Genomic DNA, 24482 nt, shown 5'->3' with positions numbered 1-24482 from the left:
TCCGGGTTCAAAGATTAAAATACTTTTAAAATTGCATCTGAATCCAGAACGAGAAAACTGATGTTGATCCAGGTTTCAGAGTCGTTAATATATCATTAATTTCTGATCAGGGCAGACGAGATGGTTCCAGTAATTGCAGGACACATACAGCGATATCTTTTTCCTCAGCTTTGGGCATATCTAAGCAGAGCAGATTAACACTTTCCTTATCATTTTTGCAAATCCGTGATACTTGGCCGGCCCACTTCCCCACTTCAACCAATGATTGAATCGGATTCCAAGCACATCATTTGGGGGAGGGGTGAAATGGCCCTTTTAAAAGTTGCATCTTTCACTGACCAACACAGGACTAGTGGAACAAACCAACAACCAGCAAAATGGTCGAGTGGACAGATTTCGAGCGCTCCACCATCGCGGACATCTTCTCCAAGATTGACTATGAATCCGTGGGCCCTGCAGCTCTCTGCAGGTGAGACACCTTTTCTGTTTTTTTGTTTGTTTGTTTTTTCTCAACACGAATGCGCAAGACGAAGTACATTGTGCATTTACATTTTTCATATATTTTGCAAGTTTTTATGTTTTTTCGTTTTGTTTTTTTTTTTGCTGTTTTTTGTTTGTTTGTTTTACAACTTATGCATGTTTTTACGTATTTCTCAGGTGTCTGATCGTCTACCCCTGGACTCAGAGGTATTTCGGCAACTTTGGAAACCTCTACAACGCCGCTGCAATCATGGGAAATCCGTTGGTTGCAAAACACGGAGTAACTATCCTCCACGGTCTGGACCGGGCTGTGAAGAACATGGACGACATCAAGAACGTCTATTCCGAGCTGAGCGTGCTGCACTCCGAGAAACTGCACGTGGATCCTGATAACTTCAGGGTAAACTGATGAAACTAATGTAACTTTTCATAAAGACTATGAAAAAAAAAAAACCCAACCTTTCATGTTGTTGATGTTGTCTGATGCTTCTTGTGTTGCAGCTGCTTTCCGACTGCCTGACCATTGTGCTCGCCACTAAGATGGGCAAAGGCTTCACTGGTGAGGTCCAGGCAGCTTTCCAGAAGTTCATGGCCGTGGTGGTGTCCGCCCTGGGAAGACAGTACCACTAGAGAGATTCAGCAGAAGATCACGCAGAGCATAAGTTCTTTTTTTTTGTCATGTCTCAAAGGCAAAAATAAATAAAAGAATACGCATATTCCACAACTCTGTGTCTGCATGTGTTTATGGTCAAATCAGGAGCAAAATCAAGTAAAATTATATTATGAATTATGAATTATAATTATAAGTTTTTTTTTTTTCAAAATGTATGTCGTTCAGTGGTGGATGGGGGGAATCCATTCAAAGTTTCAAGACCATAGGATTTGAGTTTTAGTCTTGTTAAAAATTACGAAAATGAAAGAACACGTATTATAAGGATAATATTAAAGTGAGGAATGGCCATTTTCAAAGTGTTACATCATGATTAATTATGATAATCATATGCGACATCACATTATTATAATATCTCTCTCTGAATGGGGTATAAGGGCTAAAATGAAAACATTCAAATAAAGCACAAATCACCTTAATCACACAACCTGTGAATATACAGTAGGTATTTTTATATACACACAATACATAAGCTGAGCTGAAGAATTTGACACAATACACCATATAAGCCTAATATTTTTGTTATTATTATCAGTAGTAGTAGTAAACCTGGTAGTAGCAGTATAGGCAAATGTTTTGTTGTTAATAATAATCATCATAACATGACATTTTGAAAGTGACCATTCAGCATAATGAGATGTACAATGGCTATTAAAAACTTGGGATGTATACGTATTCGTCTCATTTATACTGCAGCTTGTAGCCTAACTTTGACTTAAGGATCTAAATTCCATTGATAATTTTTGCCGCCATATAAATCCGAGCCATTAATATAATAATATAATAATACTACTACTACTACTAATAATAATAGTGATCATTATTAGTAGTAGTAGTAGTATTAGTATTAGTAGTAACATTTGTTTTGTGTTGTTGTTGATTGAAAAAATAATGATGATGAGCATGTGCATAATGAGTAGGCTACTTGCCTATTAAAAACTTCGGATGTATTATTTATTTATCTCATTTGTCTTTTGACTAAAGGATCTATCTTTGTTGTATGTATTTCTTATTATAATTGTTGTTGTTAATTTTATTTTTTGTTATTACATATTTTACATCTAACAGATTTCTCATACAAAAATCGGTAATTATATTAAGTGCAACTGCAAATTGTTAATAGAATTATCTTTATTTGGTGTGCTGTTTTAATTTTGCACCCTCAAAAAAAAAAAGAAAAGAAAAGAAAAACCACTTAAAGCATGTAGTACATAGACCTAATATATCACTCTCTGTATAGTATATTTATATTGTTGTAATAGTAGTAGTGCTAAAAAAGAGATGCATGAGCATGTGTTCTTTGGTTTTATGTGTAGAAATTCTTATACTCATATTTTCGTATAACTGGTAAATTAATACATGTGTTATTACAACTATAATGCTTATTAATTTTGCTGTACAAATGATTTTTATTTTTTCCATAGCATTTTTAGATTAATATTGTTAAAATATTGTAGACATGCATTATTCCTTTTCTATTTCTTCGAATTTTATTCCACTTGACTTGAAATCATATTAATTTGTACTTCCGCCGGAAAAGGTACTCCACCACACAAACACTTTGATTGCATTTTGTTTTTTTAATTCATTTTCAGACTGACAGAGAGTATTCAAGTACATGCTGCATGTGTCCGCCATCTGCTTCTCCTGCTTGCAGATTATCGGTATTTTCTCGGACAGGGCACGGGCCAGAGCAGCCAGGAACTTGTCAATGGACACATGCACCTCGGGGGTGAAATCACTGGGGAACATGATGGCGAAGACCACCATCATGCAGTGAGCGAGAATCTGTGAAAAGACGATAATTGCATTTAGACCTACAGAGTACAAGACCCAATATCAATATGCTGAGAAGCTTTCTTTCTTTTTCTTTCTTTAATTAGATCTTGAGGAGAAAATCAAAATGTGTGCATCATACCATTTATTCAAAATGAGTTAAACCTACCTTGAAGTTTGCGGGGTCCACTCGCAGAGTGAAGGCATGCAGCTCGCTGAGGCTTAAAAGACCCCCAGTGAGGTCGTCGATTTTACTCACAGCTTCTCCCACTCCAGCCATCACAGTTTCTCCGTGCTTCACCGCAGAAGCGGAGGTGGGGCTCTGGTCCTTCCAGTGGGAGAAGTAAGTCTTGGTTTGCGGGTACGCAATCAGCATCCTGAGTTAAAAAAAATACATAATATGATTTTAAAAAAAATGAGTCCGTGAGTCAAATAGATGGATCTTTTTAAAACGAAGAAGTAGGTTTATTTACCTGCACACAGAATCGCTGCCGATTTCCGTAGCACTGCCGGACACTTTTTGCCAGAATTCTCTGACTACTTTCTTGTCTTTCGCAGAGAGACTCATTTTGCCTTTTGATTGGGGGGTCAAAGTAGTCAAAATGGTCAACTTTGGCTTTTTATACGTGAAACTGGACATGGGCACACCCGAGACCACCTCCGCGATAGGCTGCACAGCATTTGGACGAATTCCAAATGATAGGTTGCAGCTTGCATGAGATAAACTTCCCACGAGGCTCTGAGTTATACTGGAAACACCCAGTTAATCGAAAGTAATTTTCTAATTGTTTTCACTCATGGAACTCAGTTATAGAATTAAATTAGTGTGCATGCTATTACAAAATTCACAACAACATTTTCCAGTGACAGCACTGATTTGAAACTATGTCTATTGAGACCTGCGTGTTATTGAAACAGGGACACTAAAGAAATAAGATAAAAAAAAAAATAAATTCATATGCAAATAGGAGCTCCTGTGTGCGAGCTGTTACAAATATGCATCAAACAGTAAGCTGAGAGATTTTCACAGAATCAAGACCCTGAAGTGGTTTATAAACAACTTCCATTTAAATCCACAAACGTTTGCTTCCTGTTAGATTTCATTAGATAAAACAATTATTTTGACTTATTTTTTTAGCTGTCTATATCAGTGATGACAGACTTACACTTTTTCAAAAATGAAAGCTATTTCATTGTTTCATCACGATAAATATGTAATATTGGTATTAATTTAAATAAATCCAAATGCTTAATTTGGAGAACATTAGATTAAAGTATGAAAATTTTCTACATAAAAGGATATAAACATCTATGACTTAAGTTCAATTTTGCTGATTTGAAATCTAGGCACTGCAATTAATTAATTAATCTGTGTCCCAGAGCCTTAAGGGTGGAATTAATTCTTAAGGAAGTAAAGATTTTGCAGCTGATATAAATAGCAAGGACTTAAGGTCATTTGCAGTGGAGTGCAGTCATTTTATTGTATAGAGCCTTAAGGGGTGGACCCGCTTGACAGGAAGTCAGATGCAGCAGCAACACTAACATTTGTGATTGAATATGTGCATTTTACTTTAATTGCAGCTATGCATTCAGTTGGATCAAGGCAGACACTTTGGGAGTCAGGTAAAATGAAACAAATAAGGATTGGGCTTTTTCAGTATAGGCAGCCAGTCACTTAACGCGTTATTGCATTGTTTATACAAATGTGCTTTACCTTAAACAATTATGTGTTTATCAATCTGGGATAACTAAGGGCAGCAAAGATTTAAAAACCTGTAAGGCATTTTTCTCTTGATAATAAGAGTACTGCAGCTAAAACAATAAGGCTATGACAAAAAAAAAACAAAACCTACAGGATATTGCATTTTATGAAATGGTTGGCTTATACTGAAAATATTTTTACAGTTCATATAACATTTTATGGGAAAGGGTTTTGAATGCATTCAGGTAAAATGACTCAGAAAATTAAGCTGAAGTGGAACATTTTTCTGAATTTTTTTGGATAAATATGGTTGATTTGTCTTTGTTAATATGTTTAATTCATATCATTGTATATTTTCTGATATATTTGTTAAAGAATAATAAAATAGAAATATTAATTACTATTATAACTATTGATATAACTATTAATCAAATTTTTAAATGATTGGGTGGCCCAGTAACTCTGAGGACCCTCAAAGGGTTTCATCATCATTTGAAGACCCAGAATTTAACAAATTGAATATTTAAAAGACAAACAAACATGCCTGTCCTACACCTATCCAATTTCCCCTGAACATGTAATTGGAGTGAGGTAGGTGTCTGAAGCTCCACAGTTTCTTAAATATTTTACATGGCAACATATTTTCTTTATAGAAGCAGAGCTATAAGCTCTAAAAGTAACAGTTAAGTTAATAATCAGAATTTTAGGTTTTGGTAATTTACCAAAAAGTGTCCCATTTTACTAATATCTGCCTGAAATTCCTAGGCCATTTATGGGGCCCAACCTATGGGCATTATGGAAATATGGGCAATGAAAAATGATAATAATAATAATAATAATAATAATAATAATAATAATAATAATAATAATAATAATAAAAAATATTATTATTATTTGTATTATTCCTATTTTAAAAAAGTTACAAAGTGCTTCACAGAGTGCATAAGAATAAAACAAATAAATAAATCAATGTTTAGAGTTAAGATTAACGTGCACTGGGACAAATCTAAGCAAAAGAAAATAAAACAAAAAAATAAAAATAAAAATATGTTTTAAGCAATGATTTAAAGACAAGCAGTGTGTTAGCTTGCTTAATCTTCTCAGGCAGAGATTTCAAGAGGGTAGGGGCCTCTACAGGGCCCATTTCAGCCCATTTACTACCTACATGGGCCCCATATAGCTTTATTAGGTTTCTTGCACATTATGATGATTGTTTCATAAATCAAATGTCTCCAAATTGCATATATTTTTAGCTTCAGTTCTACTGGTTGGGTCTTATGAAAGATGTGCTCCTCATAAAAACTGAAGTCCTGCTTACAGTAGTCATTGCACCTGCTAATTCGGCTCACTGAAAGTGGGGGTGGAGAGTTAGGCACAAGGGCGGAACAATAAGCTCCATATCTGCTCACATCTGTCTGTCACGTCTGACTGTCAGTACCAGAAACAAGGGATTGATGCTGAGCGTCGCAGCAGAGGTCTCATGTACCTCTCACCTTCGGCAGGTAAACACAAGATCTATTCAACCACATACTAATGCTTCAACAACCCGAGCTGTTCAATTTCAAGTTTGTAAATCTAAAATAGCTCACAAGAGGTCTGTATTTACTCTTTGGACCAAGAAGCTCGTTAAAAACACACACAAAAAAACAGGATAACCTACTTTCTCCTTTAGAGCCTTTGTAACAAGCACACGAGAACAGTGAAAAAAAATCAGGTTTATCCAACACAGAAATTCATTTGTTTGAAATTTGTTTTGCCGATGCATTTGCTTATTTGCATGGTAAAAAAAAAAAAAAAAAAACTGCTTCATGTTGGTATTAACAGTCCGCCATACCGCAGTGATTCTGACTCTGCTGTTGACAACAATTCTTAAAAATGAAAAACATTGATCGAAACTTTTATGTGGCCGTCAACAGAGATATACTGTATATAGAGCACACTTGGTCACATGTACTGGCTTTAGAGCGCCATCTAGAGGATTTGTAAGCACCCATCTCCTTTTCAGACGCAGATATTGCACCTTTCGTTCGCGCTCACATATCGTCCATCTTTAAATATTGCCGACAGTCATGGTCGTTTATTTATATAACTAGGGGAGACCGGATATGTTAGTAACACTTTTTGTCCCATCACCTAAAACTTGCTTAATTTTTATGTTAAAGATCTTACATATGCTGACATAAAGTACTCTTATTGGTCTAAAACAAATAGCAATGTTCCCAACTCCTCTGACTATATCACAGCATGCATCAACTGATGTCAAATACAAGAAGGTCTGTCGTTATCACCTGCCCCATTACAGAGGTTCGGTGTGACAGTAAAAGTGAACAATGAAAAATTAGAGTTACAAAATATATACACAAAATCTGATAAATATACTGATAACCAATTCCTACTAAGGTCTAATTCTTAAACACATACCTCTTTATACCTCGTGTGGAGTGAGTCCAAAACACAAGCCTGCTGCATCAGTAAAGAAACCAGTCAAGATACCATCTTGCTGTGTGTTGAAGATAACCACTCTCCTGGCATGCTGTGGGATAAAAGGAGTAAAGATTAATAAGTAAAATGTGTTCAGGTGTCACTGAGGTTACTTGTAACACTTTTTAAAATAAAGACTTGGTCCAAAAAATACTTTCATTCCTGAAAATCTGTGTTTTGGCTGTGAATCTGTACACTTAAGTGGTGCTGTGACAACCACCCCTTTGTTACAACTATACCCAGTATAAGATTATAATGATTAAGATATACCAAAATCAGCCCCTGGGTACCCCCACGAAGATGAGGACCTGCAGCTGGATCAGGACTAACCGGGTCCTGATCCAGCAGCTGTCAGCGACCACAGGGAGCTGTCCGAGGTCTTTTCCTCGCTGTTAATTGCTAAAGGGCCCCCCAAGCCAAAGACCGAGCATGTTTTATCATTAAAATCATGTGTTTGTCTTGAGTATAACCAGCTGTATCCTTTGTGTTTTTCTTACAAAATATTAGCAGCTCAACCTTCTGTTAAATGTTACCAATGTCCACAGCAACTGTGTGATACATGTATCATTTTTCCAAGACAATAAAGCGTTTTTTTCACATCTTCTGTTTCCTGTCTTTTACTGTATCTGCATGGTTAAACAAATGTTAAAAAAAGATTTATGCCTTGGTTAGAGAAATCAAAGTACAGTATTACTGCGCCATCACCACTTAGTGACGGTAGGTATAAAGTCTAACACAGCTCTCTGGTGGTTAATTCTATATTTTAGCTGAGCAGTTGCCTTTGAATCAGATCATGAAGATGCACTTTTACCATTTGCATGGAAAATCAAACTATTTCCTACTTTCCCTTAACCTTTTTCAAGCAAATAAGTATCAAACATATGACTACTGACAAGAGTGTACCTATAAAGATGTAGCCTACTTGTAGTCATGGAGAAAAGTGATGATGCTCCACACATTCTTGACTTAATTCATGGATTTACTTCCAACACCCACGGTGAAACAATTGTAAGTGACTGTTGATGAAGTAAATTCCCTGCTACAAAGAGAACAATTGTGTCACAATGTCTGCCCACAAACTTTTTTAAAACACTGTCCAGAACATAATTTTTAATTCTGAAGCAAAAAGCTGGCATTCATTCAAGTTAATATCATTTAGAGTCTGTGTGTGTGATCATGGAAAAAGCATGATTTTTTTTTTGGGCATCTTTTGTGTGGATGCAGGATGAGGAACCAAAATGCAGAACAGAGCTTTAATGTGAAGAATACCCACCAAAAAACAACAAGTGAACAAAAATACAAAGTACAAGTAAAACATGAAAAAAAACTAGACTGAAACAAACCAGATTGATGAAAAGAACCTCGGGTGAAGAACAGGGCACGAATGCGACAGGGAGAGGAGCAATGAAGCTGCAGGGATAACAGGAACGTGGCGAGGCAAACAGGCAAGCTGATAAAGGACGAAGGGAAACAGGTATATATACAAAAAGGCACTAAATGACACACCGCTGGGTAGGTGGACACAGGAGCAGGAGGGAAACACAGGGACTGGTTAACTAAAGAAGGTGTGACTGAAAACACTGGGCTGGAGCAAATGAGACTTCAATAGAAACAGGTGTGCAGGGGAGACTGACAGGGAAAGACAGACAAGACTGATAACACAGGTGAGATAAATCAGGGAAATAGAGACAGAGGGACACAGAATCAGGGGAACACAGAGACAGGGAGAGAGACACAGAGACAAAGAGAGATAGAGAGAGATATACATTGCTCATTTCTGGGATCATATTTGTATTTTGGGAGTCTACTAAAATAGGTTTACATGCTCTTCAAAAACACATTGTGTGTCTCATATACTACTGCCCTTTGCTTCAATACCTCTGTCTGAAACCGTCTTTCTGCACTTATGTCCCACCTCCTGGAAGCCCACTCTGCTTTGACTGGTCAGCTGGCTCCATCTATGCACATTAAAACATTGAAAATAAACACTGAAACTTGAATGAGCTGTTTGAGGAGTGTCTTTTGAGGGGGAGAGAGCACTCTTTGGCTTGGATTTTGGGCTGTATCACCTGGAGACCTTTTAGAAACACAAAAATTCTATACAGACCAATAAAGAAAAGGGACAAGCCCAAAAAGCATAATAGAGCCCCTTTAAGGCTCAGCGTAGTGAGCTACGTGGGGGCCCCGTAAAAGCTGCATTGAGACTTTTGCTATGTATATATGTCTCTCTGTCTGTCTGTAGACAGATTTTGTCACTGCCGTAGTGTCACAACTGTGCAAGATGCAGTTACTTTACAGGTGTGTCACTTCAGGGAACCCTGCTGAGAGTTATTTGTTGTTACATATTTAATAAATCCAACATGTGGAGGGACAGCAAAAAAAGTTAAATATGCTGTATGACAATGATTAAAACCCTGCAGTGTTTATACAGACTATAAATATAGACCTTTAGGTTGAAAACATTCAAGCACTGAAAATACAGTTGATTCATAATGTAGAATACTGATATTCTATTGACTGGCTCCCCCCACTGAAAATTACCTGTAGTTCTGTTGAAGACCTCAAGAGGTCCCCAAACACCAATTTAAGAACCTCTAAAAGTGTATTTTACCAATGTCAAACTGCAGTTTCACCACATATTGACCTTCTTACTACATGAAAATGGAGTATTACTCAGTTGCTTGATTTTAAGAAACTGCCTCTTTAAATGACCTCAGGTGATGGTCAGACATGCCACTGAAACAAAAACGAACCCTGTGTTATAAGAGGTTTTTTTTTTTTCTCCATCCGGATTTGTTCAGTTATTCTGTGGTGTCCTACTGACTCCCAACTACCAACATCTGGGGATTAAAAAAAAGGAATGGTGCCTTCAACAACACCTTGCTCCAGGTAAAGCTGTGGACAGCTCCCGGTGCTGAAAAGAGGCTGCAATGCATTCACACCTTTCAGAATAAAATCACCTCAGTTGAAGACGCAATAAAGACCTGTCAAAGGTCGAGGTGAACCCTTATGACCTGGAAAGGACACTTAAGGACACAAAAACATGTCACTAAAAATTGAATTTGAATCATTTTAAAAAGGCTTTAGTTTTACATATATATATATATATATATTCCCAGTGACTACTTAATTGTCCCTAATTTTGATCACATAATTAAAATATAACCTCTAAACTTTGTTAAGTTTCTTTGATGGTCTGAATGGAATATCAGCAGAATAATAATGTAATGCACAGCAGATTGTGGGGAACCGCTGAAATATTTATGGATTTATAGTAAATTGTATTGTAAATCATTCGTAATTATTCCTGTCTGAGCTAGAGAAGTGCCCTCTTCTGGTGATTTGACATGGATTTGGGTTGGAAATTAAGGGCTCTTTTCCACGAATTTGAGTCATAGCATCCCAACATTCTATATTTATTATGTGCAATAACCATTACAATAGCCTTTTAGTAGAATAAAATGCTTCCTTTTCTGTGCAATAACAAAAAAAAAGCAATTTCTGCTCTATTTTTGCTCTAGCCCTTTTAGATGTGTGGCCCATATTTTTTTGTTTGTGTCGTTTCAAATATCTGCATTGTTTCAGAAGTAGCACTTTTAAATATTGTTGTACTTGTACAGTAACAAAGGTTTTCTATTTCTAGTTCTATTTCGCTTGACTGTGGGACACAGCCGCAGCTATAGTAACACAAACCCTGTATCATTTACCATATTCAAATAATTTCCGTTAGCCTAATTCTCATTAAAAATTGCACCATTTAAAACAAAAACACGCCTGATATGTTGACAGTGAGCAAACAAATGATTGTGCTCAAACACCACCAAGAAACGGTCTCTGTTTCGGCACACTGTAGGCGGTGGAGATACCCTTATCATCGTTACAGATCCGTAACACCGAGAACATGTCTGGCCCAACGCCCAGCCAATCGCCTTCTAGAGGGAGGGCAGCAGAGTTGCTTTAAAAGCTGCATCTGGTGCCGGAGACCACAGGATCTTCAGACCCACAAAGACAAACCAAAATCCGGCAAAATGGTTGAGTGGACAGACTTCGAGCGCTCCGCCATCGCGGACATCTTCTCCAAGATGGAGTACGAGGTTGTGGGCCCCGCAGCTCTTTCCAGGTGAAACACCTTTGTTTTTTTCCCCCGTCTTTTTTCCGCATTAATAATATTTAAGGGTTATTATTCACGTAGTGTTAGCAGAAATGTTCATTTTCTCGGCTCAGATATTTGCTCTCCTGATCCAAACCTGCAACTTTTTATGTTTTTACGTGTTTCTCAGGTGTCTGATCGTCTACCCCTGGACTCAGAGGTATTTCGGCAACTTTGGAAACCTCTACAACGCCGCTGCAATCATTGGAAATCCGTTGGTTGCAAAACACGGAACAACTATCCTCCACGGTCTGGACCGGGCTGTGAAGAACATGGACGACATCAAGAACGTCTATTCCGAGCTGAGCGTGCTGCACTCCGAGAAACTGCACGTGGACCCCGATAACTTCAGGGTAAATTCATTCAACTAATGCGACTCTTAACGATTATTCTAAAAAAAAAACAAAACAGACGAACAAACAAAAACCCACCAACCTTTCATGTTGCTGATGTTGTCTGATGCTTGTTGTGTTGCAGCTGATTTCCGACTGCCTGACCATTGTGGTTGCTTCTCGGCTGGGCAAAGAATTCACTGGTGAGGTCCAGGCAGCTTTCCAGAAGTTCCTGGCCGTGGTGGTGTCCGCCCTGGGAAGACAGTACCACTAGAGAGATTCAACAGAGGACCATCAATGATCATTTGCTTAAAAGTTCTTTGTTTTTGTCTCAAAAGCAAATAAACAATGAACAAACCCGCAAATGTGTGTTGCCTGTGATTAAATCTAATGTAGATGTATATACGTATATGAAAATTAATGTATTTGACATTAAAGAATAGAGGCCATAGGCTTTGTAGTAAGGCTGACCTTTGGACACATGACGAGCGTCATGGGACACATGACATATGCTGATGGAAAAGATGATGACCTATGATGAGAGAGAGAGAGAGAGAGAGAGAGAGAAAGAGAGAGAGAGACATAACAATGTTTTAGTTTAATACTGCTCACACATGATGTTCAAAAGTGAGGTTCAGTTATGTATTTGAGTTACAGGCTAACAGTAAGCTGTTTAAGGTCATTCCGAATTTTAGAAATGTTGTTTCATAGACCATGTTATTGTCGTTCAGTGCCCATAACGTGGATTTTGGTTAGTCACTTAAAAAAATAGAAAACTTTTAAAAAATTAAATTTAAAGGAAAAAGTTGTGGGGAAGTTGGGAAATGTAGTCAAAACGTCAGGCTCATTGTAAAGTCTTAAAAGAGGTTATTTCCTGCGGTCTCTTGTGTCTTGAACATTGTTATTTAAAATGTTCAACTAATGTATTATAATTATTATTATTATTATTGTTATTATTATTATTGTTAATAATATCGGTAATCATGACAACATTTTGAAAAAATATAAGAAATACATCAATTAAAAATATAATTATAATAATAATAAAATTAATAAATTTAGAAATAAAACAATATTTATAATAATAAAAAATAATAAGAATGTAAGTATTATTATTATTATTATTGTTGTTGTTGTTGTTTGTTGTTTGTTAACTTTAAGTGTTTCTTACTCTTGTTTTATGAAAAAGTTTGACATCAGTAATTTTTATGTTATGTTTAGTGTTGCAACGATTGTTTTTATTATTACTTTGTCATTTTTGTGTAAATTAACCAATGAATCACTTTTCATTCATAAAAGAGGGTCCGGACTGAAATATTTTGTTTTGTCGTACCATCAGATATTGAATTAACAATCTTATGAAAAAAAGAAAAGGGAAAATTCTCATACTGGAAAATCTGAAACGTATCGATTTTGTCTAAAATAACAATATAATCAATGCCCAAAATAACTCCCGAATAATTTTCGAAAAATTGTTCTACTACTACTTGCTTCAGCTCATAAGGTAAGTGTGAAACGTGCTTAATTTTGTGCTGTATATGTGACTTTTTATCCACTCTCACACATTACACAAATCATCACAAACGAACCACGTTGTTTTTGCATCAATGCATTTATTAATCATCATGCAATGTGTGAGCTCGTGCTGCAGGCTCCGTCATCTGCTGTTTATCGGTATTTCTCAGACAGGGCCAAAGCCAGAGCAGCCAGGAACTTGTCAAAGGACACATGCACCTCAGGGGTGAAGTCGTTGGGGAACATAGCGGCCAAGACCACCATGATGCAGTGCGAGGCAATCTGTGAAAACAGGACAACCACACAGATGTTACAAGGCGTTTTTAGCTCCCCGCGCACCAATCACACATGAGGCGTTGGGTGCATGATAGACATGTCGCGAGGAAACCCATCAAGGTCCTAAACGTGAAGAACACGGACTGTAATATTTAAATGCTTTTGTGTCTGTACCTTGAAGTTGGCAGGGTCCACACGCAGAGTGAAGGCATGCAGCTCACTGAGGGTCAGGAGACCTCCCTTCAGGTCGTCGATTTTGGTCACAGCATCTGCAATTCCACCCATCACAGTAATTCCGTGCTTCCTGGCAGAAGGGGAGGTGGGGCTCTGGTCCTTCCAGTGGGCGAAGTAAGTCTTGGTCTGAGGGTACACAATCAGCATCCTGGATAAAATGAAAAAAAAAAAAGTTACTGAGTGCGAATACAAATGAATCAATGAATGTTGAGACAGGTTAAATCACACAGTTTTACCTGGACAAAGCCTCCGCGCCGATATCCTCGGACTTCGGGGCGATTTTGGCCCAGAAGGCTTTGACTCTGTCCTTGTCCTTAGCTGAGAGAGTAGTCATCTTGATGAGTCTTGCTGAATGCTGCGATGAGCCTAAACCGTGAGGGGTTTTTATACTTGAACCAGAGCTTAGACACACCCGGCACATCCTCCAAGATTCGGCGCAAAACAAGGCGTGACACCTTATAGGTTGCCGCCTCCATGAGATAACCAAACAAACAAAAATAAAATTCTCACGATGACTCTGGAGCTTCTTTGAATTTGACACGATGTTCTCAAATCACATGCATTTCTGTGTGTGAATTCAATCTAAAAGTCACGCTGATAACCGCTGAAAGGTGACCTAAACATTCCCAGCATCACTGACAGGATCATTGTTTCAACCTCAACTTTAAATTAGACTATTAAGAGTGCATGTTAAACTTAATCATTTAAAATGAATGCGATTCTTTCGGCTGTATTGTTACTTTTGGTGACACTTAATTGAGATAGTCCGCCTTCATTAAAGAGTAACATTTCAGCAGCTTACTGTCTGAGATTCAACAATTCAACAGTTTCACTTCATTCGGTAGATGTTAAACTATTCTTTATAGAGATTATATGAGACAATTCATAAACATAGTTACATATTCTCAGAGTTACTTGGTTGAACTTGAATGATTCACTCGACAAATGCAGCATGGACTGAGTGAAATAGTTCAAGTTCAACTACATCATCATTATTTTATTATTATTATTATTATTATTATTATTATTAGTAGTAGTAGTAGTAGTAGTAGTAGTAGTAGTATATTAAATCTGGGTTATAGTTGAAATGTCATAAATACTCCATCCACTATCTGTAGGTGGACAATCGGATTAAAGTGCTACCTCACTTAACATAACTGCAAAATCTGAGCTCTGTATGAACACGTCAAATCGGGACTGATGAGCTTGAGCTTTCACTGGCAAAGACAAATTAATTTACGCTACACTATTGGTCTATATACGCATGAAAGATGGAGGGAAATCTGAAGGTAGTTTCCACATATGACCCCATGACAACTAAACCAGGGAGTTTTCTTGATGTGCTTTTTAAAATCAAGAAATGAAACACAGTAGATGTTTGCGCTGACAGAAATGAATCAGGTGATCAGTCAACATTCGCTGTCCAAGGTGCTGAAACTGGGACCTGCAGGATGTGGGAGCTGTCCAAGGCACCCACGATTTTAACACTGATGGGCACGATTCAGACTGTGCCAGGGTTTATCCAGCTGTAGCATGTGCCAAAAGTTTATGATCTGAGGTCCTTTGTATCATTTACAATAGATGAACGGCTGTAGGTCTATGGGGCTGCGGGGAAACTCTACACAGCGGAACTATCTCCTCTATCTCAGGGACGATCAAGGCGGCGCAGAAACGCCCTTTTCCTATCGGTGCTGCAAATTCATGACACGCTTATCTGGCCCACCGCGCAGCCAATCACAGCTTTCTGGGAGGGGAGCAGGGTTTCTATAAAAGCTGCATCTGGTGACAAAAATCTTCAGACCCACAAAGACAAACCAAAATCCGGCAAAATGGTTGAGTGGACAGACTTCGAGCGCTCCGCCATCGCGGACATCTTCTCCAAGATGGAGTACGAGGTTGTGGGCCCCGCAGCTCTTTCCAGGTGAAACACCTTTGGTTTTTTCCCCCCCTTTTTTCCGCATTAATAATATTTAAGTGTTATTATTCACATACTGTTTGCAGAAATGTTCGTTTTCTTGGCACATATATTTGCTCTCCTGATCCAAACCTGCAACTTTTATGTTTTTACGTGTTTCTCAGGTGTCTGATCGTCTACCCCTGGACTCAGAGGTATTTCGGCAACTTTGGAAACCTCTACAACGCTGCTGCAATCCAGGGAAATCCGTTGGTTGCAAAACACGGAACAACTATCCTCCACGGTCTGGACCGGGCTGTGAAGAACATGGACGACATCAAGAACGTCTATTCCGAGCTGAGCGTGCTGCACTCCGAGAAACTGCACGTGGACCCCGATAACTTCAGGGTAAATTCATTCAACTAATGCGACTCTAAACGATTATTCTAAAAAAAAAAAAAAAAAAAAACAGACGAACAAACAAAAACCCACCAACCTTTCATGTTGCTGATGTTGTCTGATGCTTGTTGTGTTGCAGCTGATTTCCGACTGCCTGACCATTGTGGTCGCTTCTCGGCTGGGCAAAGAATTCACTGGTGAGGTCCAGGCAGCTTTCCAGAAGTTCCTGGCCGTGGTGGTGTCCGCCCTGGGAAGACAGTACCACTAGAGAGATTCAACAGAGGACCATCAATGATCATTTGCTTAAAAGTTCTTTGTTTTTGTCTCAAAAGCAAATAAACAATGAACAAACCCGCAAATGTGTGTTGCCTGTGATTAAATCTAATGTAGATATATACGTATATGAAAAATAATGTATTTGACATTAAAGAATAGAGGCCATAGGCTTTGTAGTAAGGCTGACCTTTGGACACATGACGAACGTCGTGGACACATGACATATGCTGATGGAAAAGATGATGACCTATGATTGAGAGAGAGAGAGAGAGAGAGAGAGAGAGACATAACAATGTTTAGTTTAATACTGCTCACACATGACGTTCAAAAGTGAGGTTCAGTTATGTATTTGAGTTACAGGCTAACAGTAAGCTGTTTAAGGTCATTCCGAATTTTAGAAATGTTGCTTCATAGACCATGTTATTGTCGTTCAGTGCCCATAACGTGGATTTTGGTTAGTCACTTAAAAAAATAGAAAACTTTTAAAATTCAATTTAAAGGAAAAAGTTGTGGGGAAGTTGGGAAATGTAGTCAAAAGGTCAGGCTCACTGTAAAGTCTAATTTCCTGCGGTCTCTTGTGTCTTGAACATTGTAATTTAAAATGTTCAAATAATTTCTTCTTCTTATTATTATTATTGTTGTTATCATTATTATTATTAACAACATCGGTAATCATGACAACATTTTGAAAAAAATATAAGAAATGCATCAATTAAATCATAATAAATTAAAAATAAAATAATAATAATAATAATAATAATACTAATAATAATAATAATAATAATAATAATAATAATAATAATAATAAAAAAAAAAATAATAATAATAATGAAGTGTTATTATCATTATTATCGTTGTTGTTATTATTAACTTCTTTAAGTGTTTCTTACTCTTTTGTTTTATGAAAAGATTTAAAATCAGTAATTTTTATGTTATGTTTAGTGCTGCAACGATTGTTTTTTTATTATTACTTTGTCATTTTTGTGTAAATTAACCAATGAATCACTTTTTTAATCTTAAAAGAGGGTCCGGGCTGAAATATTTTGTTTTGTTGTACCATCAGATATTGAATTAACAATCTTATGAAAAAAGAAAAGGGAAAAAATTCTCATACTGGAAAAACTGAAACCAACGAACGTATCGATTTTTGTCTAAAATAACAATATAATTAATGCCCAAAATAACTCCCGAATAATTTTCAGAAAATTGTTCGACTACTTGCTTCAGCTCATAAGGTAAGTGTGAAACGTGCTTAATTTTGTGCTGTATATGTGACTTTTTATCCACTCTCACACATTACACAAATCATCACAAACGAACCACGTTGTTTTTGCATCAATGCATTTATTAATCATCATGCAATGTGTGAGCTCGTGCTGCAGGCTCCGTCATCTGCTGTTTATCGGTATTTCTCAGACAGGGCCAAAGCCAGAGCAGCCAGGAACTTGTCAAAGGACACATGCACCTCAGGGGTGAAGTCGTTGGGGAACATAGCGGCCAAGACCACCATGATGCAGTGCGAGGCAATCTGTGAAAACAGGACAACCACACAGATGTTACAAGGCGTTTTTAGCTCCCCGCGCACCAATCACACATGAGGCGTTGGGTGCATGATAGACATGTCGCGAGGAAACCCATCAAGGTCCTAAACGTGAAGAACACGGACTGTAATATTTAAATGCTTTTGTGTCTGTACCTTGAAGTTGGCAGGGTCCACACGCAGAGTGAAGGCATGCAGCTCACTGAGGGTCAGGAGACCTCCCTTCAGGTCGTCGATTTTGGTCACAGCATCTGCAATTCCACCCATCACAGTAATTCCGTGCTTCCTGGCAGAAGGGGAGGTGGGGCTCTGGTCCTTCCAGTGGGCGAAGTAAGTCTTGGTCTGAGGGTACACAATCAGCATCCTGGATAAAATGAAAAAAAAAAGTTACTGAGTGCGTATACAAATGAATCAATGAATGTTGAGACAGGTTAAATCACACAGTTTTACCTGGACAAAGCCTCCGCGCCGATATCCTCGGACTTCGGGGCGATTTTGGCCCAGAAGGCTTTGACTCTGTCCTTGTCCTTAGCTGAGAGAGTAGTCATCTTGCCTTTTGTTTGACTGGTGTTGACTGACGTAAGGAGCCCAAACCGCCGGGGTTTTTATGCTTGAAACAGAGCGTGGGCACCCGGGACCTCCTCCGGGATAGGCTGCTTCAAGGCGCACCACGTGAGGGGTGGCAACTTGCATGAGATAAAAAAAGATCTTCCAGTGTCTCTTGAACAAGACCACAATTTCTCATCATCATAATAATTATAAGCAAAAGTCTGAAATTACTTGCCCATTTAAAAAATATATATTAGACTTATTTATTTTTAATGGGTAGGCTCACCTATATGAAACAAAAAGAAACAAGAAAATTACATTAATAGTGTGCTCTAAATAAAGTAAAATAAGAATACATTTTTTTTTCCTGTAAATTAATGTAAAAACTGTAATTACAATAATTAAAAATATAGATCTTTGGACATTTTCCATGACAAAAACCCTAAAAATATACCTAAAGCTAAGTCATTTAAATACTTTCCTTGTAAGCTTTTTTTGTGTGTGTGTGTGGTTTCAGGTGTCTGAATGCAGCACAACAAAACTAATGTTGATCCAGGTTCTATGGGGTTAAAACATAATGCTGCCTATTCTCATTAACAATCTGATCTCACCCCCTTGCAAAATTTCAGCAGGTACCCAAGAGCAACATGTTTACTCACTACCCAAAATAAGAGAAATGAAATGGCTCATTAGTGTCTGTATGAACTTTTTACTATCCCGTTAAAAACGTTCAAACAAGCAGAGACCAAGCATGCAAACTGATTTCAAATCCAGGCTCTGCAATCAAGCTTTACACATTAATAGATTAAGTTGAAAACCTTCCAACTTTTGGACTAACATTTTCTGCTGCCTGCCATACATGGTGTGTTTCTAAGGCTTATCTCACCCGCTACACTGCAGCTGAAAGGGTGGATCCTCTCAAAAGAAAGAATAGATAAGAAGTGTAGCTCAGCTGATATCTCTGCCGACTTACACAACTGGAAATCAGCAGCCAATTTCAACCAAATGAGCAGAGTCACTGTTTGACTTTTGTAAGGTTCAGTGCTAAACAAGGCCATGTTTCATTTTGTTACAGTCCAGACTGTTTGGCTTTGTATGTTCATGTAGTATATAGCATGTTGTAAAAAATTAAGAAGTCATAAAAATGTATAATGTATAATGTGCCATACAAATGATAAAAATTAAATTAATGTAATTTTATAGTTTTCCATAAAAAGACAATAAAAAATGACATATTGTAGTGTGTCATAAAAATGTGATGCAAACAGTGTTGTACAGTATGTCATAAAAATACAGTATAAATGTCATAGTTTAGTATGCCACAAAAATGTAAAAGAAAATGTCTTAACCATAGACATTTGCTATGTCTATGCTAAGAGATAGTAGTCAACTCTAGTCTATTAAACTCAAATAAGACTCAGGAGAATTAGTATTTTTGTCAAAATAATTCAGAATATTCAGTTTTGCTGTTGTGCTTCTAAAAATGTCTCATAACAACGAAAACACACACACACACACACACACAGAGAGAGAGAAAAAGTTCATGCACACAACCTTGCACACTGCCCTCATTGTCCAGTATCATATACTATGTAATAAAGACAGTTACTGTTTCCCTATAATGAAAAATATTCAAAACTACTTTTTGCACATTTACTCTAGGCCACACAATTTATATATATATCTTGCTATAAAATTATTTTTACACCGATGCAGTTCCTTTAGCAATAATAATAATAATAATAATAAATAATAATAATAATAATAATAATAATAATAATAATAATAAATAATAGTAATAAATAAAATCTCAACAAATGGATTCCACTGATTGATGACTGATATGCAGTCTTCCTGCACTGTGAAGAGAAAACCTAGATATTCACAAAGTTTGTGATGACTGACAGGTTGTTTCTTCATGCAAAATAGATTTGGGGTTTAAAATTCAATCAAACTGCTTTACTTAAGAGGTTTAGTGAAGGCAGGTCATTTCTGACCTGTAGGACAAGTGGTGTATAAAGAAAATTAAGACAACACAAGGGCTGTCATTTCTCATTGGCTGGTAGATGTCCTCTAAAAAGCTATATCGTCTCAAACACAGTTCATTTATTTATTTGACTAGAGTTATTTGAGAGGCACAGTACACATTAGTGTTTCTGAACATATGCCAGAGTTATCCAGAAAAGCTCATTATCATTCGTCACAGGCAGAGAATAATTAAAAGCAAAACTATTAAGAATAAAAACAGTGAAATGGACAATAAAAGGCATGATGCTCTGAGCCTGCACTATAGAGACAAGGAAGACAACGTCTATCACAGAATAATTCAGCAAATATATTAACAAAAAGGGCAACGCATCCAGTTCATGACAACAGCAGTACCATATGAGGGAGAACATTCAGGAAGATTCGTAGGGCCCATGACTGATAGGGGCCCTAAAAAATTTTAACATTATGATTTTTTTTCAATAGAAAAGTAAATGCTACAAGAGAACTGCAAGCCTGCAGAGGTGGAGTTATATAAAGCTTTGAATGGGTGGATTGGGTTCTGGCAGTGTGGTTGGCTTTGCTTGAGGTGGTGGGGTCTAATGTTCTATGTTTTCAAGGGAACAAATTTCCCTGACTGCACCCCTGCATAACGGCAATGTCATGGTGCAGACTGACGGCATTGCTTACACTGGTACATTATCTCATCAACCTCTCCCAAAGACAAGCAGCTGTCTGAGGAAAACAGCTGGTGCGATGACAAGTGCTTTTCTTTGAGACTGTGATAAGTGAAGACTTTGACAACACCTCACATCATCACAGACTTTTAAAGGTCCAGTGTGTAGGATTTAGTGCCAACTAGTGGTGAGGTTACAGAATAGAAACTTCTGTGCACCGTGTGTGGTGGAACAATAGTAGCCTTCACAAAATAGTGAATGGCCCCCGTCTAGAGTCAGTGTTTAGTTTGTCCTGTCTGGACTACTGAAGAAACAAACACAGCAGACCCATGGAAGAGGACCTGCTCATTTTGTAAACATAAACAGCTCATTCAAAGGCAAAAACAAGATTCTTATTTTCAGGTGATATATAACCGACTACATGGAAGTGTGGGGAAATACATATAAAACAAACACAAATCCAATCTTGAACCTTCCAAAAACGAACAAACAAACAAAAAAGCCAAAGGAGTTGTAAACAAAACCACTAATGGAGAACCAACAAACCCACGCTCTATCACATTAAAAGCTCTCAATTCAAAGATCTGGTAAATGTCAAAATGGTTCAAATCATGAACAATTAAAAAATCAATCACTTCCTAATAGTATCCGTGTTGTTTCAAATAAAAGAAAGTTTGAATGATTTGACAGGAATTTGTATGTTCAAGACACAGTTAGTAATGTCTCATGCTAATTATCATTGTATTTAAGTCAAAGTAGGTTAATTTATAGAACACCTGTAGTGTGGATTTGAAAAAAAGTAAAAAATGTACTAAATTTAAAGACATTTTAATAATATATTGAAGGGATATGAGATGGTAGAACAGACAGAGGAACAGGCACAGCAGGACAGGGTACAAGATAGGTAGGTTGTTTACGATAGTGTGACTTTGTTTTCTGTTTTGATGTGTTTTTTTTTTGTTTGACTTTTGTTATGTTACATGTTTGCTTGTTTATTCAAAGTGATCTGTTCTTACTGTGTCTTAATTCTTAGTTGATTTGACCAAGGTGTGTATTGTGTTATCCTTTTTTTTTTTTAATAAAATGGAAAAAAGTGGGTAGGACTTCTTCCTACTCCATTTCAGACATGAAATACTTATGTAGTTTAACTGAATATGTCCAATGGGCATTTTGGTGTTGTTTTCTTATCTAGAATGTATTTTTATGCTCCCATTTTATTCAACTTGTTCGAAATAAAAATCAACAACTAAAACGTTCAATTGTAAACTAAACAAAACACAGTTATGAATACTGTACATAACTATTGCGAATAGATAGCCTCTAAATCCTACAAATTGGAAATTTACAGGAATGTGCATAGCTGTCCAAATTTTTCACAAATAGTGAGGAGAAAATCCACATCTTATAGCCTGCTAACACAGATGATTGTAGAGCCTAAATATAGCACCAGCACGCAAAGTTCAAACAGCAGGAGAAATCAAACTACTTCTCTTCCTCCGTTCTGTCAACATGCCAAAGACCGTTGGTCACAACGCCACATGGAAACCCAACCTCATCTTGATTTTAGTGATTGTTTCGGCTTGGCTCTACACCGAACAGCCTCGCTCCCAAATGCTCTTTTTGTGCTGAAACCCAGCATGACACCCAGATGTGCACTACTTAGTATGTACTTACATTCTTGCAGGAGTCGCCTGAAAAAGGCCAAACTGGCTCCGAGGTTAACTTGTTTGTGTCTGTGAACACAGCTGGATACAACTGGTGAAGAATGTAGAAGCAGAGCAGGGATTCTCTTCACAACCTCACCTACTTCCAGGGCGCAAGGAGAGGGGACAAAGTCAGAAGAGGTAAAACTCCAGCAACACTTGTAGTACACAGAAGAGCTTTATTGTAAGACAAAAAGGCGTTTTGGTTTTTGGCAGATGAACCTGACAAAGGCTACACAACGAAACGCTTTTGTCTAACCATAAAGTTGTACTGTATACTATGATACTATGTGTTGTTTGACCTTTAGCTCTTTACATTGGAGACATCAACATGCTGAGCCATTTTTAAACAGGATAAATAGCTATGGTGTCTTCTTTCTCACCTGGTTCCATTCAAGACTCGTCCAACTGGTTCCCTAGTTGGACCTCAATGTTGTTTGTGACGTACTAGAAAACATTTAGAGCAGATCGGCCTGAACGCCATGTTTTTAAAGACAGCGACTTTTTCACTGAAAGAGAAAAGATACGTGCATGTATCATCAGTGAAGCATCTTTGCCTAAACATTATCATGGAAGAATAGCAGAAACACAGGTTAACAGACAGCACCTTAACAGCGCTGCGAACAGCCAAAAATGAGCTGGCAAAATGAAAAATAAACATGGAAAACAAAAAGTAACACCCACATACATACTTCATGCCACATTTCCATCCTACTTGGACATTTGTTAAGTCAAAATTTTGTTTTGGGGTAAATTGTTTCTTTTCTTTTTCCCAGGTCCAAATTGTATTTTGACTTAACAAAAATCTTGATTAAACCTTTGTGGCATAGAGTAAGAGTGCAGACATTATTTATTCCCCTATGTAAATTTCTTATTGATAGCCTTGTACCTAGGATGTAATCAGTGTTGTTACTGATAGATATACAACTATATCATTGTTATTTTCCAGTAAGGGAGAATGGTGTGGGTGTGTGTTTTGTAAGAGGATAATGTAAAGACAATAACATCATATTATAAATGCTATGTATACTGTATTAGTATTTTTTGTTGTTGTTTTGTAGTACTTACCTAAACATATTAAGGTTAATTTGGGTTCACAGGAAAATTCATCTCACATTTACTCTGCTGTTGAGACAGAAATGAATGAAAGTAGAAGTGTGCATATGAAATAAAAGTGATCACTAAATGGGATAGTTTTGCTGGTTGATGGGCATTAAAATGATCAAACTGTGCTCAGTACACAAGGCAGGGATGTGGTGAGAGAAGGAAATACCAAACTGTTTGTGTTGGAATGCCCTCTAGTGGACATTTCCTTACATGCACAATGAAAGCTGCATTAACTGACTTCACCTCTGTAAAAAACAACAAAGCAAATATACAGTAGAACTTGAATTACTGCTTGGCGGCTGTATGCTGCCATGATTCAGGCAAGTTGCAGTTTCAGTTTACATCCTTTTCTGATCAGACTTAACATGTTGCCATGACAGATGACATGCAGATGTTGCTGCAAAGAAGATGCAGACTCGAAAACACGGATGCTTCTCACACATCTTCCCCTTTGACAACACAGAAGATGTATATGATCAGCTCAGTTTTCAAGGTGGGAACCCAAAATAAAAATAAAAAACGTAATCATATCAAAGACATTCCTATAATTTCTCTTTAAAGAATTATTTTATTATTATACTGTACCTTTCTCCCAAAATTGCACTTAATTCTTGCACTGCTTGGTTTGATTTTAAATTAGTTGTTTTTTATATATTTTTTCTGTGTTGTATTTTTAAATTTTTTGTTTGTGTTGAGTTGTTGTGTTGTGTGATTTTAAGTGTTAAGCACTTTGGT

General features: G+C 37.2%; 6 protein-coding genes across 7 annotated transcripts; 3 read left to right on the top strand and 3 right to left on the bottom strand.

The window, feature by feature from the left end:
- Positions 1-335: 335 nt before the first annotated feature.
- On the top strand, positions 336-1204 carry LOC121956415 (hemoglobin subunit beta-like). Its single transcript, XM_042504608.1, has 3 exons — positions 336-469; positions 658-880; positions 982-1204. Exons 1-3 carry the CDS (start codon positions 378-380, stop codon positions 1108-1110), a joined length of 444 nt encoding a protein of 147 aa, XP_042360542.1. The 5' UTR covers positions 336-377; the 3' UTR covers positions 1111-1204.
- Positions 1205-2665: 1461 nt separating this feature from the next.
- LOC121956248 (hemoglobin subunit alpha-2-like) lies at positions 2666-3581 on the bottom strand. Its single transcript, XM_042504380.1, has 3 exons — positions 3400-3581; positions 3096-3303; positions 2666-2938 (listed from the first exon to the last, which is right to left on the bottom strand). Exons 1-3 carry the CDS (start codon positions 3564-3566, stop codon positions 2666-2668), a joined length of 648 nt encoding a protein of 215 aa, XP_042360314.1. The 5' UTR covers positions 3567-3581.
- Positions 3582-11123: 7542 nt separating this feature from the next.
- LOC121956472 (hemoglobin subunit beta) lies at positions 11124-11948 on the top strand. The gene is made up of 3 exons (XM_042504708.1): positions 11124-11229; positions 11390-11612; positions 11737-11948. The coding sequence occupies exons 1-3, from the start codon at positions 11138-11140 to the stop codon at positions 11863-11865; spliced, it is 444 nt and encodes a 147-aa protein (XP_042360642.1). The 5' UTR covers positions 11124-11137; the 3' UTR covers positions 11866-11948.
- Positions 11949-13184: 1236 nt separating this feature from the next.
- Positions 13185-23234, bottom strand: LOC121957164 (hemoglobin embryonic subunit alpha-like). 2 transcript variants are annotated; one of them, XM_042505688.1, is made up of 6 exons: positions 23024-23234; positions 22612-22740; positions 18274-18411; positions 13853-13950; positions 13557-13764; positions 13185-13388 (listed from the first exon to the last, which is right to left on the bottom strand). In XM_042505688.1, the coding sequence occupies exons 4-6, from the start codon at positions 13948-13950 to the stop codon at positions 13260-13262; spliced, it is 435 nt and encodes a 144-aa protein (XP_042361622.1). In that variant the 5' UTR covers positions 18274-18411; positions 22612-22740; positions 23024-23234; the 3' UTR covers positions 13185-13259. The 2 variants fall into 2 exon arrangements, with proteins under 2 accessions (XP_042361622.1, XP_042361620.1); XM_042505686.1 differs by lacking the exons at positions 22612-22740; positions 23024-23234 and having other exon boundaries at positions 18274-18442.
- Positions 15431-16260, top strand: LOC121957163 (hemoglobin subunit beta-like). Its single transcript, XM_042505685.1, has 3 exons — positions 15431-15537; positions 15696-15918; positions 16049-16260. The coding sequence occupies exons 1-3, from the start codon at positions 15446-15448 to the stop codon at positions 16175-16177; spliced, it is 444 nt and encodes a 147-aa protein (XP_042361619.1). The 5' UTR covers positions 15431-15445; the 3' UTR covers positions 16178-16260.
- LOC121957165 (hemoglobin embryonic subunit alpha-like) lies at positions 17510-18286 on the bottom strand. Its single transcript, XM_042505689.1, has 3 exons — positions 18176-18286; positions 17882-18089; positions 17510-17713 (listed from the first exon to the last, which is right to left on the bottom strand). Exons 1-3 carry the CDS (start codon positions 18271-18273, stop codon positions 17585-17587), a joined length of 435 nt encoding a protein of 144 aa, XP_042361623.1. The 5' UTR covers positions 18274-18286; the 3' UTR covers positions 17510-17584.
- Positions 23235-24482: the final 1248 nt, after the last annotated feature.

The sequence above is a fragment of the Plectropomus leopardus genome, chromosome 17 (genome assembly GCF_008729295.1).
Source record: "Plectropomus leopardus isolate mb chromosome 17, YSFRI_Pleo_2.0, whole genome shotgun sequence".
NCBI lineage: Eukaryota > Metazoa > Chordata > Actinopteri > Perciformes > Serranidae > Plectropomus > Plectropomus leopardus.
Note: the sequence above shows the minus strand (reverse complement) of the source record. Positions and strands in the feature narration are given on the sequence as shown.

What these genes read in the sequence shown, in the direction of transcription:
- LOC121956415 (XM_042504608.1), top strand. Translation starts at nt 378, where the DNA reads ATGGTCGAGTGGACAGATTTCGAGCGCTCCACCATCGCGGACATCTTC. An exon ending in GGCCCTGCAGCTCTCTGCAG is followed by an intron (nt 470 to 657) that starts GTGAGACACCTT and finishes CGTATTTCTCAG; the next exon opens with GTGTCTGATCGTCTACCCCT. An exon ending in TGGATCCTGATAACTTCAGG is followed by an intron (nt 881 to 981) that starts GTAAACTGATGA and finishes CTTGTGTTGCAG; the next exon opens with CTGCTTTCCGACTGCCTGAC.
- LOC121957163 (XM_042505685.1), top strand. Translation starts at nt 15,446, where the DNA reads ATGGTTGAGTGGACAGACTTCGAGCGCTCCGCCATCGCGGACATCTTC. An exon ending in GGCCCCGCAGCTCTTTCCAG is followed by an intron (nt 15,538 to 15,695) that starts GTGAAACACCTT and finishes CGTGTTTCTCAG; the next exon opens with GTGTCTGATCGTCTACCCCT. An exon ending in TGGACCCCGATAACTTCAGG is followed by an intron (nt 15,919 to 16,048) that starts GTAAATTCATTC and finishes GTTGTGTTGCAG; the next exon opens with CTGATTTCCGACTGCCTGAC.
- LOC121956472 (XM_042504708.1), top strand. Translation starts at nt 11,138, where the DNA reads ATGGTTGAGTGGACAGACTTCGAGCGCTCCGCCATCGCGGACATCTTC. An exon ending in GGCCCCGCAGCTCTTTCCAG is followed by an intron (nt 11,230 to 11,389) that starts GTGAAACACCTT and finishes CGTGTTTCTCAG; the next exon opens with GTGTCTGATCGTCTACCCCT. An exon ending in TGGACCCCGATAACTTCAGG is followed by an intron (nt 11,613 to 11,736) that starts GTAAATTCATTC and finishes GTTGTGTTGCAG; the next exon opens with CTGATTTCCGACTGCCTGAC.
- LOC121957165 (XM_042505689.1), bottom strand. Translation starts at nt 18,273, where the DNA reads ATGACTACTCTCTCAGCTAAGGACAAGGACAGAGTCAAAGCCTTCTGG. An exon ending in GGCGCGGAGGCTTTGTCCAG is followed by an intron (nt 18,090 to 18,175) that starts GTAAAACTGTGT and finishes CATTTTATCCAG; the next exon opens with GATGCTGATTGTGTACCCTC. An exon ending in TGGACCCTGCCAACTTCAAG is followed by an intron (nt 17,714 to 17,881) that starts GTACAGACACAA and finishes CTGTTTTCACAG; the next exon opens with ATTGCCTCGCACTGCATCAT.
- LOC121956248 (XM_042504380.1), bottom strand. Translation starts at nt 3,566, where the DNA reads ATGTCCAGTTTCACGTATAAAAAGCCAAAGTTGACCATTTTGACTACT. An exon ending in GGCAGCGATTCTGTGTGCAG is followed by an intron (nt 3,304 to 3,399) that starts GTAAATAAACCT and finishes TTTTTAACTCAG; the next exon opens with GATGCTGATTGCGTACCCGC. An exon ending in TGGACCCCGCAAACTTCAAG is followed by an intron (nt 2,939 to 3,095) that starts GTAGGTTTAACT and finishes GTCTTTTCACAG; the next exon opens with ATTCTCGCTCACTGCATGAT.
- LOC121957164 (XM_042505688.1), bottom strand. Translation starts at nt 13,950, where the DNA reads ATGACTACTCTCTCAGCTAAGGACAAGGACAGAGTCAAAGCCTTCTGG. An exon ending in GGCGCGGAGGCTTTGTCCAG is followed by an intron (nt 13,765 to 13,852) that starts GTAAAACTGTGT and finishes CATTTTATCCAG; the next exon opens with GATGCTGATTGTGTACCCTC. An exon ending in TGGACCCTGCCAACTTCAAG is followed by an intron (nt 13,389 to 13,556) that starts GTACAGACACAA and finishes CTGTTTTCACAG; the next exon opens with ATTGCCTCGCACTGCATCAT.